This window comes from Gallinula chloropus, assembly GCF_964237585.1.
Source record: "Gallinula chloropus genome assembly, chromosome: 16".
Taxonomy (NCBI): Eukaryota; Metazoa; Chordata; class Aves; order Gruiformes; family Rallidae; genus Gallinula; species Gallinula chloropus.
In genome coordinates this window covers 13410392-13425757 of record NC_140101.1, presented here as the reverse complement: position 1 = coordinate 13425757, position 15366 = coordinate 13410392, and the positions used below count along the sequence as shown (strand labels likewise).

The following is a 15366-nucleotide window of genomic DNA, read 5'->3' as shown; positions in this document are numbered from 1 at the left end:
TGGGACCTGTGGCAACCACCCTGCATGCAAATAGAAGCCAGTGTTTGTACAGAAATGTTGTATTGACTCAAACCTCTTAACATCTCCCTCCCCACCAAACTGGGGCAAGCCCAATTATCCTTTTTCCCTTATGCTTATCTCCAGCCTTTCCCCTTCATTGTTTCTTGATGCAGCAATGCTGCAAAAAGATAAAATATTGGCTCTTCCTTCCTTGATGTGATTTTTGGTTTGAGCTTGGGGGAGGCTGTCGGGAAGCAGGTGATGGAGGGATTGCAGTGGAGTAGCAGTAAATGGCACGTTCTGGAAGTCTAAGTAATGATCCTCTTGCTTTGCATGTAGATAACCTCTCATCTGCATGCCTTGGAGAACAGCAAAGGTGCTCTACAGATGGCTTAGAGCCGTCAAGGGGAGGGAACAGCAACCTTAGAGCGGAGGAAAGATGTTAATAAAATTTAAATGTAATTCTTCCCATTTCTCAGTTCCTAAATGTGAAAAATATTAGCTTGGTGGAGACTGAAAACAGATGGTGAGCAGTTGGAGCAGATAAGCATGTTATTCAAAATAAACATTCGCCAGAGCTGGGGAGGTGGCGAACCATATTTCATTTCACCCTATTTACATTATCAGGTCAGGTTACACTGATGCTGCCTCTCGTTTGCATTCAGACTATCAACAGGGAACCCTGCGACGCCAGCCAACTGCAGCGTGTCCTTCTCAGCGCGGATGCGTTGGGGCTGCGATGGATGGGGTTGGGCCCTTTCCCTGGCTTTCTCTCCAGGACAATATATTGAGGTAGTTATCTTACAGCAGCTCTCCTGGCCCACAGGCTGGGACCTGCCAGCTGGTGGAAAGGGCACTGCCGTGCGCCCTTCCTTTTGCTTTCCTGTGTCACGTTCTCTTCTAACCCATTTAACAAGCTTTGCCTTGCTTTCTCTTAAACTGGAGGTGCTCACCCACATAAATGGTGGGGAAACAAGCCTCTGGTTCCAAGGACTGTCTCTAGGAAGGGTTTGTCTTGCTGACTTGTAGGCCATCTACAATTCATACCTCTAATCCAAGTGGTCATCTGGGGTGGGAGGGCCGGTGGAAGGGGAGGTGCATCTGGAGTGTGGCTTGTCTCCCTGGCCACATTTTGAGATGGGCTGAATTGCCTCTGGGGGTGTCTGTCTGTCTCTTGGCTCCAGAACAAGCTTGGACCCAGCTCTTGGGTGACCAAAGAATTTCTCCTGCCTGACTTAACCTTGGTTGCTGCTACTGGGATGATTCTCCAGTCCCATGCTATCCGGAGGCAGGCATGAATGTTGGGCTCTTAACTTTTTGGGGCAAGGAGTGGCTTTTTAGGTTCTGAGCATATTCTGTCTGCTCTGAGGGAAAGCAAAAAACATCTGCTCTGATTAAACCTCCTCTTTCGGTATGAAGCCATTGCATGCTTTTCTTTGTGAGACTCTGAACCACTGCTCTGAACCACCAGTGTTGCCGGTCATGTTGGATGGGGCTCTGGGCACCCTGGGTAGTGAGGGTGTCCCTGCCCATGGCAGGGGTGGTGCTGGGGGGGCTTTAAGGTCCCTTCCAGCCCAGACTAGTCTAGGGTTCTATGAACTAAACCCAAAACTTAATTTACAGACTTCCAATCTAACCACATAGTGATCAATGCTTTGTTGACAGGGTCTGACTTTGGGTGTGTTCTCTCTGTCCTGCTAATGGCAGAAGGGAGAAGCAAGCCTTTCTCTGTGTATACCTGTGGCTATGGAGCGCTGTCTCATGTTTAGCATGGGTTTTCTCTTATTTCTTCCACTAAGTTTCATGCCTTGACTTCCAGAGAAAGCTGGAGTACTTGAGCCTGCCAGACAGGTCTGTGAGAAGCAGTTTAGACTCCATGCAGCCTATTTACAGATGGGATGTACAGCATCACTCCCAGGCCAGGCAGGTTCCTCCTTCCTTCTGAATTTGTGTGACAGTGAATTGAGGGGAATCCTACACCTGCATCAAGAATGGCTCTGACACCCTGATGTTCATGCTGTAGGTGCCCTCCAGCTCCAGACACAGGTTTTAAATCCAGTTCCCATGAGGGAGGAGGAGAGGCTTGACTGCCCTGAGCTGACTGCGGGGTTTAAGAGCCTGCCCATGCTCTGTGTGCTCACTCATGGAGGTTGCTGGGTGGAGTTAAGTTGTGCCCATGCAGACACTATGCTGTAAGCTTGTACAAAGCATCCTCCACATTCTCGGCGCTGTCGCAGTGGCTCAGTCGCTCTTCCCCTGCTCTCCCTGAGCTTGTGGCTCTGCCATGGCAGAGCATCATCTCCTGAGCATCATCCTGTGGGGCAGAGCACCACCAGCCTGAGCACTTCACAGCCGCCTGTCACCTCTTCGAAATGCCACCGTGCACATGGCACATGTAACCTGGGAGTCGTGGGCCCAGTGAGGATGTGAGGCAGGGTCACAATCCCCTTTTCTTAAAATATATACACCTCCCATCCTGACATTATTCTGCTGCCTGTCGGAACTGTGCTTTGAACTTTAGAAGGCGGATGGGGAGGAGACTCTGGGCATTACTCCTGGCTCTCTTTTCTGGTTCCTTATCTTGCTTTTGGGGGGATGGTAGCATCTGTTTTTCCTCATTCAGTGGTTTTCTTTCTTTTTCACTTATTTTATTCTCTAATGGGCAGAGGTGTTTATGGATTAATTTAAATATCAGTGTATTTGAGACACTCCCTAGTTTACCAGTATTTTTTTATGTGCCTATTCACAAACCCCCAGGCATGAAGAGGTTAATAAAGCAGCTTCTTTATACAGTTTACAACACGAGTAGATGCTAGCCATTCTTCAGCGGTTACTGGCCACAGGGATGCTACTTCACTCTTTGTACTCAATGCCACGGGCAGAAGACTTCTTCAAAGAAAATGAGTATGATGAAATCTGTCTGAAGTGGGTATCAAGACTGCCCCCTCTGAAATGTGTCTCTGCATTGGAGAGCTGGAGCCTTGGTAGAACACAGCATCTCCTGAGCTGCAAGAGACCCACAAGGACCAGAGTCCAACTCCTGGCTCCACACAGGTCCGTCCCAGTCAGAGCAGGGCACTGAGTGCATCGCCCAGCGCATTGCCCAGTGCATTGCCCTCAGCCCAACTGGGGCTGTGACCCCTTCCCTGGGGAGCCTGTACCAGTGCCCAATCCCCTCTCATCACAGAACCTCCAGCCTAAACCTCCCCTGGTGCAGCTTCACGCCGTTCCCTGGGGTTCTGTCCCTGGTTCCCAAAGAGAGGAGAGAGATCGGCACTGCCCCTTCACTCCCCTCATCAGAAAGCCACAGACCCCATGAGGTCTCCCCTCAGCCTCCTCTTCTCCAGGCTGAACAAACCCAGGGATTTCAGCCTCTCCTCTTAAGCCTTCCCCTCCAGGCCCTTCCCCATCCTCAGTGCCTCCTCTGGACACTCTCACATAGTTCTGTGTCCCTCTTGTCCTGTGGCACCTAAACCTGCCCCCAGGACTCGAGGGGAAGCCACCCCAGTGCAGTGCAGGAGACACAGTATAGACCTGAGGAGCAGTTGAGGCTCCAGTTTTTCTTCTGGTCTGCTGTCCTCTTGACTGCCTCACTTAGCTCTTTCTCCTCTCCAGAAAGGCCAATCATCAGCTGCACTTCAGATTACCATCTGCTCCTTCTTAATTTGTTGTGCCAGCAGAAGGAATACGGTGCATGCCACCAGTCACCGTGGAGGGCTGCCTAAAGCTGGGCTCTTTTAGTGCATTGCTGGAGAGCAGAGGGACAAAGGGTTTTGAGGGGGTTCAAAGCTCTGGGGCTTTCTAGCCTCTTGCACACCTGGGCTGTTTAAATGGGACACATGAATATATAGGGCAGGAGCAGAAACTGATAGGTGCCTCAGCTGTCCTCAGCCTGGCAGCAGCTCTGCAGCAGCTGAAACGTGCAGCTCCGATGGCTGCGAAATCTGGTCTTCAGGCTCCATCAGCTTTGGAGAAGATGGAATTCTTGCCTCAAGCCAAGACTTGAAACAGGATCCCTGTGATGGGGTTTCATTCTACTCAGAGTGAGTTGTCTTCTCATGTGAAATGGTGCATTCCAGGCCAGGAAATCAGCTCTCCCACCCAGCTGGGTGGCTGCATGGCCTTTGTAGGTCCTGGGTGTAGAGTTGAGTGTGTGTTGCTGTGAAGTTTTGACGTTTGGCAGCTTGACAGCGTGAGTGTTGTGCCATAAACACGTCAGTTCTGTGTCCTACAGGCACTGCTTGAAAAATATCATCTGCAAATGTTGCTGAGTCCAGGTGGAGTTCAGGAGGAGGTGTGTGTGAAGGGAAGCGACCCAGTGTTCCCAGTTTAGGCAGGTATCCTGCCCTAGTGCTTGGCATGTTCGGGCATTGACAGGAACTGCTCCTCTGAGAGCATCATCCAAAGACCTATTACAGCATTTGACTCCTTAGCATGGTTTCAGGTGACTGATAGGGCAGAGCAACTTGCAGGCGTTTTGAGGAGCATCTCAACATCTTCTCTGTGCATCTGGAGGCAGCACAGGAACGTTGCCCTTGGTGAGCCAGTAAATATTTCTGAGCAGTGAAATGCGGAAGAAAGAGACAGGGAAGGCGACGCTTCTCCAGGGACCAGCTCGCTGGCTCATTTTTAGACCCGGGTCAGCTCAAGGCTGACTCAAGTCCTTGCTTGTGGTCTGCTTTGCTCACATGATTCTCATTAAATGGATGTGTTTAAACTAAAAATGAGGAATTTTAGAAAGATGGTTTTTATCTGCATTTATAGATGCCCCAGGTCATTAGCAGGAAGCTTTTAAATTTAACAACCCTGTTTGCTTCACATCTACCAGAGTGAGCTTGGAGAAGGTGTTGGCTTCTCGTGGGCTTTGGTTTTGGTGTCTCATGCAGTAGTAGCTGGTTTGATTTTGGGGTTATAAATTCCCTCTGACTTTTTTTCCTCTCTCTTCACCCTGTAAACTAACCAAATTAGTTCTGCTTTCTTAGTGTGCCCTCGGAGCATTTTAGGAGGAAAGAAGAGAAACCGTAAGGATTGGTTTCACGCCGGGTTTCTCTTCTGAGCGTGGCAACATCTGTCTGCGCCTGGGGAAGGGGGTTTCATGGGGAGGGGGCAAAGAAGATAGAATGGGACAGGGGGTGGCGGCGTGTTTTTATTTGGGGAGTGGGTAGGACAGGGCTAGCCAGGAGGAGGTTGTGACATGATGCTCCCCTTGCCCTGCCTGCAGCCAGCCAGGCGTAGAGGTGGGCAAGGAGCTTGCAGAGAAGGGCAAGAGCCACATTTTGTGTCTCTGTCCCTGGCTGATGTGCCAACAGGTTGTGGTTCTTGGGCACGAGCTGATGGTTTTGCAGATATTCCCGTGTTCTGAGCAAACCTGTTCCTGTCCCCCGATGGCCATTGAGCAGCTGGCACCGCACAGTGGATGGGCACAATTAGTGCTGTTTTGATTGAAGAATTTGGCTTGTTTAGCAATGTTTCCCTCCCCAGCCTGGGTGAGGGAACTCAGACGTTTTTTGTGGTAGAAACACCCCAAACTTCACGCACAAATCCTGCTCGCTGACTATTTGGCTGTATGTATTTATGAGGAAAGGCAGGGGGGTTCCTTCCTGCTCCTTCCTGCTGGAATAGGTACCAATGTGTATGGATGACGTCCTAGTCCTACATCTGTGTGTTGCTGTTCCATCTGAGTGTGTAGTTGTGACATGGCGTGACGCAGACTCTGTATGTCACTGTGAAACCATGGGCAGGTCGGACCAAATGAATGTGAAGAGCAGTTGGCAATTTTATGTTAATATTACTGTTATCTGTTAATTAATAGCACGTTTGGTGGGTCTTCACTTTGCTTGTGAAAGCAAAACCTAAATTATTATTTTTTTTCCCTTTTGGAAGCAGGTTTAGATACAGACACACACAAATTTCTGCCACAGAGGTATGGTGGGCACAGGTTTTTTAGCAACCCCAGCCCCACCACATGGCTTTCCAGCTCTGCTCTCCCTTCTGCAAACAGCAAAACCCCCCAAATAACACTAGGAATAATGCACTTTCTTTGTTACCCTGTTGGCACTAATGATGAGGAAAATAAACGAGCTGGCTCGTGCGTGGCGCAGTGGCAGAGCAGGTGCTGGTGGCTGTGGGAGCAGATTCCAGGCAGCAGCATGCAGGGCTTGGGGAGGCAGCTCACATCATCTCTGTTCCCCAGAGCGGTGGGTTTGGTGTCAGAAGGTTTTGCAGTCTCTGTGCATAAAGTTTGCCCTGGGTTTGGTGCTCCCCTGCGCTCCGGGAGCGCGGTGTCGGTGTGCCAGAACTTCCCAGCTGAATTTCTGACAGCTGATGAGTAGCTGTGAAAACTCTGGGTTACAAAGTGGTTTGTACTCAGAGTTAGTTGGACCACAGCGTGCGCTTCAGCACCTTTTCCTCTGCAGCTTAGAGAAGCATCAGGACTGATCCTGGGTGGCACAGAGTCCCTGTGCACGTGTTGGTTTTTTGGCTGTGCCCCCTTGAAGGGGATGTGTGGGGAGCCCTTTCCATCTGCCTCCCCAAGCAGTGTTGCTCCTGGCTGAGCTCTGGTATCTGAAGCAGCACCCTTGGCTGCCCCCTGAACCTTCAGCAGGCTTCTCCGCTTGCCAAAACCCACTGAGCAAACTCACCAGCCCAAAGTGTGGTGAGAGGTGCAAGATGGGTGTCTGCACACCCCTTTGCCCCTGAGATGGGCTGCAGATGGGTGCGCTGGGAGCCTGTCTGTGTTCCTTGGTGGGGACATGCTGGAGCGTGGTCACAACTCGTTAGGGAGTTAATCAAGCGAGGCGAGTAGCGGCTTGAGGAGCTGGAGCAGTGACAGAGGTCTCAGAGGGACAGCTTCCCTCACAGTGCATCGTTCAGCATCGTGACCTGACACTGCCAGCAGCGTGACATGGGGCACCCCTGGGGTACTGTGGTGGCTCCTGTGGGAGCTGTGTTTTTGGAGATGCTGAGGCTTGGTCTGCTGGGCAGTCTGGTTTTAAGAAAACTAACCCCTGAAAAATATCCCCTGAGCCCTCTACGGCTTGTGTAAGCATGTTTCCTCCTTTTTTCTCATTTTTGTCCCCAAGGATGCCTCTTGAGGCTGATTTCAGCCACACCAGGGTCAGGAGTGTGGCCACACTGTTGGGCTGAGCTGGGACATCTCACCAGAGCTTGGCTTCTCAGGAGAGCCCTTCAGAGGCTGAAAATGAAGCTGCGGTGTGAGCTGGTGCTGTATGAGCCACTAGAGACTCCCATGGGAGAGAGGATGCGAATAGGCTTCGTTGGCTCATTTTTACACCCCTGTGGCTATTTCAGTCACTTACTGGCATGGCTGCTGCCCACATTGCCCTGACGCTCCTGTGACAGAAAGACACTGAACCACAGGTTTTTAAAATAGAATTAATAGTAATTTATTTTAAAAAAACCAGAATGCAGATTCAGTACGTCACTTGCAGGTTATTGTTGGATACAATGGGGAATTCACTATTGCAGTTTGGAAGTATGACCACACTGATTACAATCACAAAAGATCCACAAAATACTCTTACTACAACCACTGTGGCTTCCCTAAAACATAGGATCACAGCTCACAAGCACACAAAATATTACAATCACAAAGATCCACAAAATACTCTGCTGCCAACACAGCACACAATAAAATGATCTACAACAGTCACAAACCCCACGGTTACACTTGCCGTAGGCAATTAGCTTCCCTACGATCACAAAGATCTACAAAATACTCTTATTACAACCATGTGGCTTCCCTAAAACATAGGATCACAGCTCACAAGCACACAAAATATTACCCATACGTTAGTCACTCAAAACGACACACTTAAAACATATCAAATAGCCACTTACCCCGTCTCTCAGGTAAGGGTTCCCAATACATTACCTCAGCCAGCCGCCCGGCTAAGGGGGAAGGGTCTCCTCCTAAGGTTGGAGGAACGGCTCCCAATATTAGCTCGAATGCCAGGGCTTTTATTTGGTTCATTTTGCTGATGTGTGTGACAGGATGCAGGGCTGGGCCTGACACCTCCGGCCCTATCTCTTGCATATTCCCATTGTCTTGGCCCATCGAAACCAAATGCGGACCCTTAGGGCTTGTCAAACAGTTTGAGTAGTGGTTTGATTGGGACTCAGGACATATGTTTGTGGAAGGAAGCCAAGGCTTAGCAAGGCTCCATACAAGTTTTTCAGGTTTTGTGAAGTGCCCGCTTCAGTCTGTTTACAACACAACTCAAGTCGGAGCCATCTACACAGCTCCCCATGAGGTGTCTCCGCAGACAAAGAGCTTAAAAGCAGCCCAAGACTGAGTTGTGTATTACAACTCCCCGTAGGCCGCCTGCTCTGTTTAGGCACTATTGGAACCTGTGTGTGTAGCTCAGCCTTACATTCCACCCCGTGACCTGAGTCACAATTCAACCACTTATATGTTATTATTGGCAGATGCATGGGTTTCATCTGCATACTTTAGCAGAGCTACATATTCCTCGTTTTTTAAGTGAACCCTTACATGAGAGATGGATTTTACCATGATTCTTTTGATACAACTGATAGCAATACTTACTATAATAATGCAAATTATAATAACAATTAAGGTTTGCAACAGGTTAGTAATCCACCCCGAAAATACCCATCCTATTCTACCAAAAATATTTCCCAACCAAGTGTCCTTTATTTGTTCTTGCAGTTCATGTGTGACTTCAGCTATCTTCTTCATCTCCTGGAGGTTTTCTCGAAGGGGTAGTGACACATTAGGGATTGTAACACAGCATTCTTCCTGCTCATGGTTTGCTTTCAAGAGTCCACATACCCCTTGTTCTTTAAGTAGTATCATATCTAGCACAAGCCGGTTTTGAAGTGCAACTTTCGAGACGGCTTGTACTTGTTCATTGAGCAAATCAAAATTTTCATTAGTAAGGGCTGCTAAGGCTTCCACTTGTGCAGTTAAATTGGACAACATAATTCTGGTCCTAAAATGACCTATTCCTAATCCAAAGAATCCTTCAGCCCATACTGCCAGCTTCTGAGATACAGTCCATCCAGACGTGTCTGTAGTCCGTTTGGTATGGGAATGCCACAACCCTGGGAAAATGAACTTCTCAGAGTAAAAAGATGGACATAATGATGGTATTCCAAAGGTACACTGCAAACCGGGATTAAGAGGGTTTAACATATCTGTAATCGTCCCATCTGAACATACCCAAGTTAATTGTCGTGGAGCATATATAGGGGACTCATCACAATTGCCCATAGTTTGAGGGACTTGACAGAGGGATTTCTTAGTATGTTCTAAATTTTTATAGCTTGTGCTACTATCACACCTCATTGCTGGTGGGTATGGCTTTGAGTAATTCTGACACAAGCAGGCGGCACTGACTAGATGCCGTAATGAAGGGATCAGCCACAACCAACTGTTTTTTAGGTCCCCACCAGTGGTACAGCTTATAATATTTGTGTAATTCCACAAAGGTGTTGCTAAAACCCTTTGTCGAGACTGCCAGGGATAGCAATCCCTGCTGTCATCTCTCCTCTCCTCATGGGCTTGAGACCATAAACAATTGGCAGGTGGTCCTTGCATCACATCAAACCAGGTACATGAATTGCTAGGTGTTGGAGGAAATTCAAAACACCACTGTGTATTTACTGGTTCCACATACCTCAGGACCAAACGCTTTCCCCAGTATGGTTCATCCCCATGTCGTGTATTCGCCCAAGGGTGTTTGTAACATGGCTGGTTTAGGGATCGTGGCTGTTTGCCTCTGCATCCCAAAGTCCTATTGTCTCAGCAAAGGGGGGCATAGGAACAATTTAGGCTCCAAAAGGAGGTTCAATTTAATGTATTGTTAAACAACCACTTCTATTTAAATTGTCCCCAGATTATAAACTTATTTTGGTTCCAGAGCCAATCTAGATTTTTACCCAGGTCCACAGGGAAAGCTGTTATGGGGATCCCTTGAGTAGGGGTATGTGGTAAAGGCAGACAGGTCAGCGTGATTTATAATAAGAGAACCATCATCATGTTTTTTAAAAGCTCGCACCTGTCTATCCCATATACTAGATTGTTCACTGTTGCCTAATGTTATCGTAGAAATTATAATTATTTTTACAATTATAGCCATAATATAAAACTTGTGTAAAAACAAGTATGCTACTTAAAAAAAAAAAGAGAGAAAATAAAAAGAAAGAGAAAACAAATACAAAATAAAACTCAAAACAAATATATATATATATATAAACAGGTAAACAAACAGATGAAACCAAAATAAGAAGACCAAAACTTCCAGCTGGGCTTCAAGGTTGTAGTTTCTCAATCTCTTGTTGACACTTATGAGGCCTCCACCCCGTGTCTTCTCAGTTGTCCCTCATCCATCTACTGGAGCAGTCCTGCAATTGCAAAAAGAGAGCTTCTCGACCGTATATACGCTCGACAGTGAATTGGTTAGAAATCTGGCATAATCCATTTGTGAGGATATCACCAATATATTGATACATGCTTATCCCACCTGGGACTTCTATTTCCATTAATGTTCTTGCCAGTGTACTTTGGGCAGTTGGAGGAGTGTTTGAATCTTCAGGGAAGTCCATTAAAGCTATATTGTACTCCCTTCCCAAGTGAACACAAATTAAGGTTTATCCTTCTTTTGAAGAGTAATAATTTAAAAAAAAACATATCCTAAATATCCAGAGTGGACATCCATGCATGATATTTAGCTTGGACTTGGGTAACAAATTCAGCAATGTAAGGACTGGCAGCTGTGAGTTACTCTTCAGCTTCCTACAGTCGATTGTCAGCTGCCACCCCTGCACAATTTACATACTGGACATAGAGGGGAACTATAGTATGAATGGGTGCCTTGAGTACCCACGGTGGGGATACAAAGCTCCACACTGTCCAGAAGACAGTTTCCAAACGTTTCCATCAAATCCTAGCATGTTATTTTTGTATGAACGAATGACCACCTCTATTTTCGTCATTAGGTTTTCTCTTAGAAGCCAAACACATACCATACTAATTGATCTGGTTTCAGGGATTCCAGTTACTCCTATTATATTTATTTTCTTAGCAGTAGGGGCAAGTCCTAACTTTTTGGCTGTTCTTTCAGTGATAACACTTATTCCAGTTCCACTATCTATCAGAATATTTACAGGCATTCGCCTGGGCCCAGTGGCTAAAATAAACTGTGGATCAATACGCTGGTTAGGCCATTCTACATTGGATATTACATGAGTGGGTTGGCCTGAAATTTCCCCCGTGCTTCCTAGTTTTTCTTTAAATCGATCAGATCCTCCCTCAGGGCTGAGTAAGGGCTAGGAGACACAGAAGATTTTTTTTTTTTTTCCTGCATTTTGGTGGTATCACAGATTCTAAGGCCTTGCTGATAGGCCGTTCCGATAAATTTATCGGTGTGCGAATAATCTCTGTGGATTGCCCATCTAGCGCCGCCCGGGGTATCCCTAATGCTAACGCCTTTTTTCACAGCTCATTGCGCTGAGATTTGAAATGGAGATTGGTTTGTCGAGGAGGGTGGGGATTATTTCTCTCGAAAACCGTGCTTGGCGGACCCGGCGCTGCAAATTTAGACCCTCTTCTAACCAGCCCATCTCTCTGCCGTAAATCACCATTTCTTGTAATAGCTCCCCCCACTTTAAAACAGGCTGTAGCTGGTTTGGGTTGTGAGCATTACAGTCAATTGTCTGTGCAATCTTTTCCTTTAGGGTTTGCATATAGTTTTTCAAGGCATCCGGGAGACCCCTAATCAATGGTTTAAGGCGGGTGGGGTCAATTGGAGCAGCAAGGGGAACACCCTGTCTCCCACGCTCATACATGGCTTGTATACACACAGCCTTTTTGCACTGATTCAGCCAGCCCAGATAATTTAAAGGAGCTAGCAGTTGTTCACCCAATCCTGTCCCTGGGGTAAGGGACGAGATCAGTGCATCTCAAGATTGTCTTACCTATCCCCTGGGCCAGGGAAGAGACATCATTAGATATTGACTGCCTTAGGGGCGGCCATCCTATAATTAGGTACAAACTTCACAGGGGCAATACATCCTGAGAGGGCCACACCTTAGTATCCAAGTTTCCCCCTATTCACTCTCAGGAGGTCACACTGTAGTTACACAGTTACGTTACACAACTCAAAGGGCAACATCATACACAAACCACATTGTTCACAAAACAGGCAAAGACCCGTTCCTGACCCTGGTCGGGAGACCTAAAAGCTCTCTTAACAGTCCTCCTCCCATACACCACCGATTTTTATCGCTTTTCAAATCCATACACACCACTTGCTCAAGCTGGCTCGAACCAAAACCGCCATCCCAATCAGACCAATCTTCCTCTCATTCATCACACCAAAGATTGCTTCCAAATTGCATCACAACGTCCTGCTTACATACAGAACATACAAATAACAGTTTACAGATACACAAAAATCCTTAGATCCGCATACAGAGCACCAGGAAACAACACCTGGTTCAAAACTCATTTCCCTTACACTAAGAGTTTAAATCTGCCATTCACTTTGTCCGTCCCCAGCTGCTCTCCTCGTGGAGGATCAGCACTCGCCCGCAGTCAGACTGGCTTGTTCACTCAAAAACAAAACAAAACAAAAGAAAACCTCTCACACAAACCTCTCCAACACACGGTACCGGGGCACAAAAACTTCTTGCACACACAAAGCTTAACAATGGTTATGAAAACCCCAATTATAAACACAATGACCCGCGGATCCGGGCCCCGCACTCACTGCGTACCTAACCGTACGTCTTTTTCACAAACTCCAACACTGTCTCCTGACTTTTCCTTTGCCTTATCCAGGAGAGAGGGTCTACAACCATGTTTCTGCAAAAGTTCCTCCATTGTATCCTGCCGACTACGCCAATTAATGTGACGGAAAGACACTGAACCACAGGTTTTTAAAATAGAATTAATAGTAATTTATTTTAAAAAAAACCAGAATGCAGATTCAGTACGTCACTTGCAGGTTATTGTTGGATACAATGGGGAATTCACTATTGCAGTTTGGAAGTATGACCACACTGATTACAATCACAAAAGATCCACAAAATACTCTTACTACAACCACTGTGGCTTCCCTAAAACATAGGATCACAGCTCACAAGCACACAAAATATTACAATCACAAAGATCCACAAAATACTCTGCTGCCAACACAGCACACAATAAAATGATCTACAACAGTCACAAACCCCACGGTTACACTTGCCGTAGGCAATTAGCTTCCCTACGATCACAAAGATCTACAAAATACTCTTATTACAACCATGTGGCTTCCCTAAAACATAGGATCACAGCTCACAAGCACACAAAATATTACCCATACGTTAGTCACTCAAAACGACACACTTAAAACATATCAAATAGCCACTTACCCCGTCTCTCAGGTAAGGGTTCCCAATACATTACCTCAGCCAGCCGCCCGGCTAAGGGGGAAGGGTCTCCTCCTAAGGTTGGAGGAACGGCTCCCAATATTAGCTCGAATGCCAGGGCTTTTATTTGGTTCATTTTGCTGATGTGTGTGACAGGATGCAGGGCTGGGCCTGACACCTCCGGCCCTATCTCTTGCATATTCCCATTGTCTTGGCCCATCGAAACCAAATGCGGACCCTTAGGGCTTGTCAAACAGTTTGAGTAGTGGTTTGATTGGGACTCAGGACATATGTTTGTGGAAGGAAGCCAAGGCTTAGCAAGGCTCCATACAAGTTTTTCAGGTTTTGTGAAGTGCCCGCTTCAGTCTGTTTACAACACAACTCAAGTCGGAGCCATCTACACAGCTCCCCATGAGGTGTCTCCGCAGACAAAGAGCTTAAAAGCAGCCCAAGACTGAGTTGTGTATTACAACTCCCCGTAGGCCGCCTGCTCTGTTTAGGCACTATTGGAACCTGTGTGTGTAGCTCAGCCTTACAGCTCCCCACGCAGCCGGCTGGCATCCCCCCAGAAATCTGTGCTGCCCATTGCACGGCTCCGAGCTGGCGATCCCTGTGGAGAAGCCGTCTCAGGGCCGGGCAGCACGGAGGATGTGGGGTGTGTGTGCAAGGCTGCAGAGAAGCTGTGCTGCGGGGCAAGGACTGCCCTGTTGCAAGGGACAGGAGACCTGAGACTGTTTAATTTGTGGGGGTTCATTTAAAAAGTGAACGTGTGAAGCGGGTCAGAGTGCCATGTGCTGGAGTTGTTGCTTCAGAGTGTGTTTGTGGTGGTTGGGGAACAGGGCTGGAGGCACAGCCTGGGCACCCCTCACCTGTGCCACTCTGTGCATGCCAGTGAGGTGTCTGAGGGTGTCTGAGGGGATCTTAAGCAGCAGGGAGAGCAAAGCAAATAGGTAGAAATACTTTGAGGGAGCATCTTCAGGCACGATGGGTGAGAAGATGCAGTTGAGAGGCTGGGATGGTGAATGTGGGCATCCTGAGCCTGCCCAGCAACATCTCGGGACACCCACTACACCCCAGTGCCTGCCTGCTCAGGCTGTACCCTGGCCCTTCCCTGTGGCAGCGCAGGGCCATGAAGAGCTAAGTGGGGGCCTTGGGTGACTTCCTCCCCACACACACACATTTCCATCTTTACCATTGTAACTGTACTTCACACGCTGGGCGGGGAGATGTTTGTCCATGACTGTTGCTAAGTGTTCCCACCTTCTCTCTGTACAGTTGCTGGTGAGAAGAGGGTGCCAGTGATGCCCGGATCGCCCGTGGAAGTGAAGATACAGTCCAGGTCTTCTCCTCCCAACATGCCACCGCTGCCCCCCGTGAACCCTGGTGGCCCCCGGCCAGTGTCCTTCACCCCAACTGCACGTAAGATCCCAGTAACTCAGCTTTTCCCTGGGAGCTGCTCTAGGCTGGAGGGAAGATTCTGCTTGTAGAAGGCACCAGGGATGTTGGCCAGGGCTGTTTGCCAGCACGGCAAGCGTTAGCAGGGCTGTAAGGGAGGGGGGACTGGGGCTTTCCTGCTGTCCTACTACGTATGCGAGCAGGGTCTGTAATCCCCCCCTACCCCCCCTGCTCCTACCTTACTCCCAGTGCTGCCTTGAGTCCTTCTCCTTGCAGGTGCAGCCTTGATTTGTGCCGTAAACTCCTTAAGAAATTGAAGTCTCTTATCAGGTCAGCTTCAAACAAGCCAAGAGCCAGGCTTTGCACTCTATCTTTTGGAGGAGTTAATTCCCTTCTGCTGTATCTCACTCTGCAGGCAGCATTTCTGCAGCTGAGATTAGAAAGTCGTCTTCTTTTTTTTTAATTTCTGAGCCTTGGAAATTCCTTGCTGTCCAGCTTCTCTCTTCTCCATCTTCCCTTTACAATCCTGGCCCGCTGCAGCGCAGCCTTGCACCCGCTGCTTCTAGCAGGGTG

The 15366-nt window shown here is 48.0% G+C and overlaps 1 protein-coding gene across 1 annotated transcript in view; it reads left to right on the top strand.

Moving 5' to 3' along the window:
• The window catches only part of CBFA2T2 (CBFA2/RUNX1 partner transcriptional co-repressor 2), a gene marked incomplete at its 3' end in the record, with an annotated part of 68640 nt that overhangs the window by 39218 nt on the left and 14056 nt on the right, over window positions 1-15366 (top strand). Inside the window, exon 2 of the mRNA XM_084271417.1 lies at window positions 14674-14817. Within this exon, the coding sequence (XP_084127543.1) occupies window positions 14674-14817 (144 nt within the window). The remainder of the gene's footprint in view (window positions 1-14673; window positions 14818-15366) is intronic.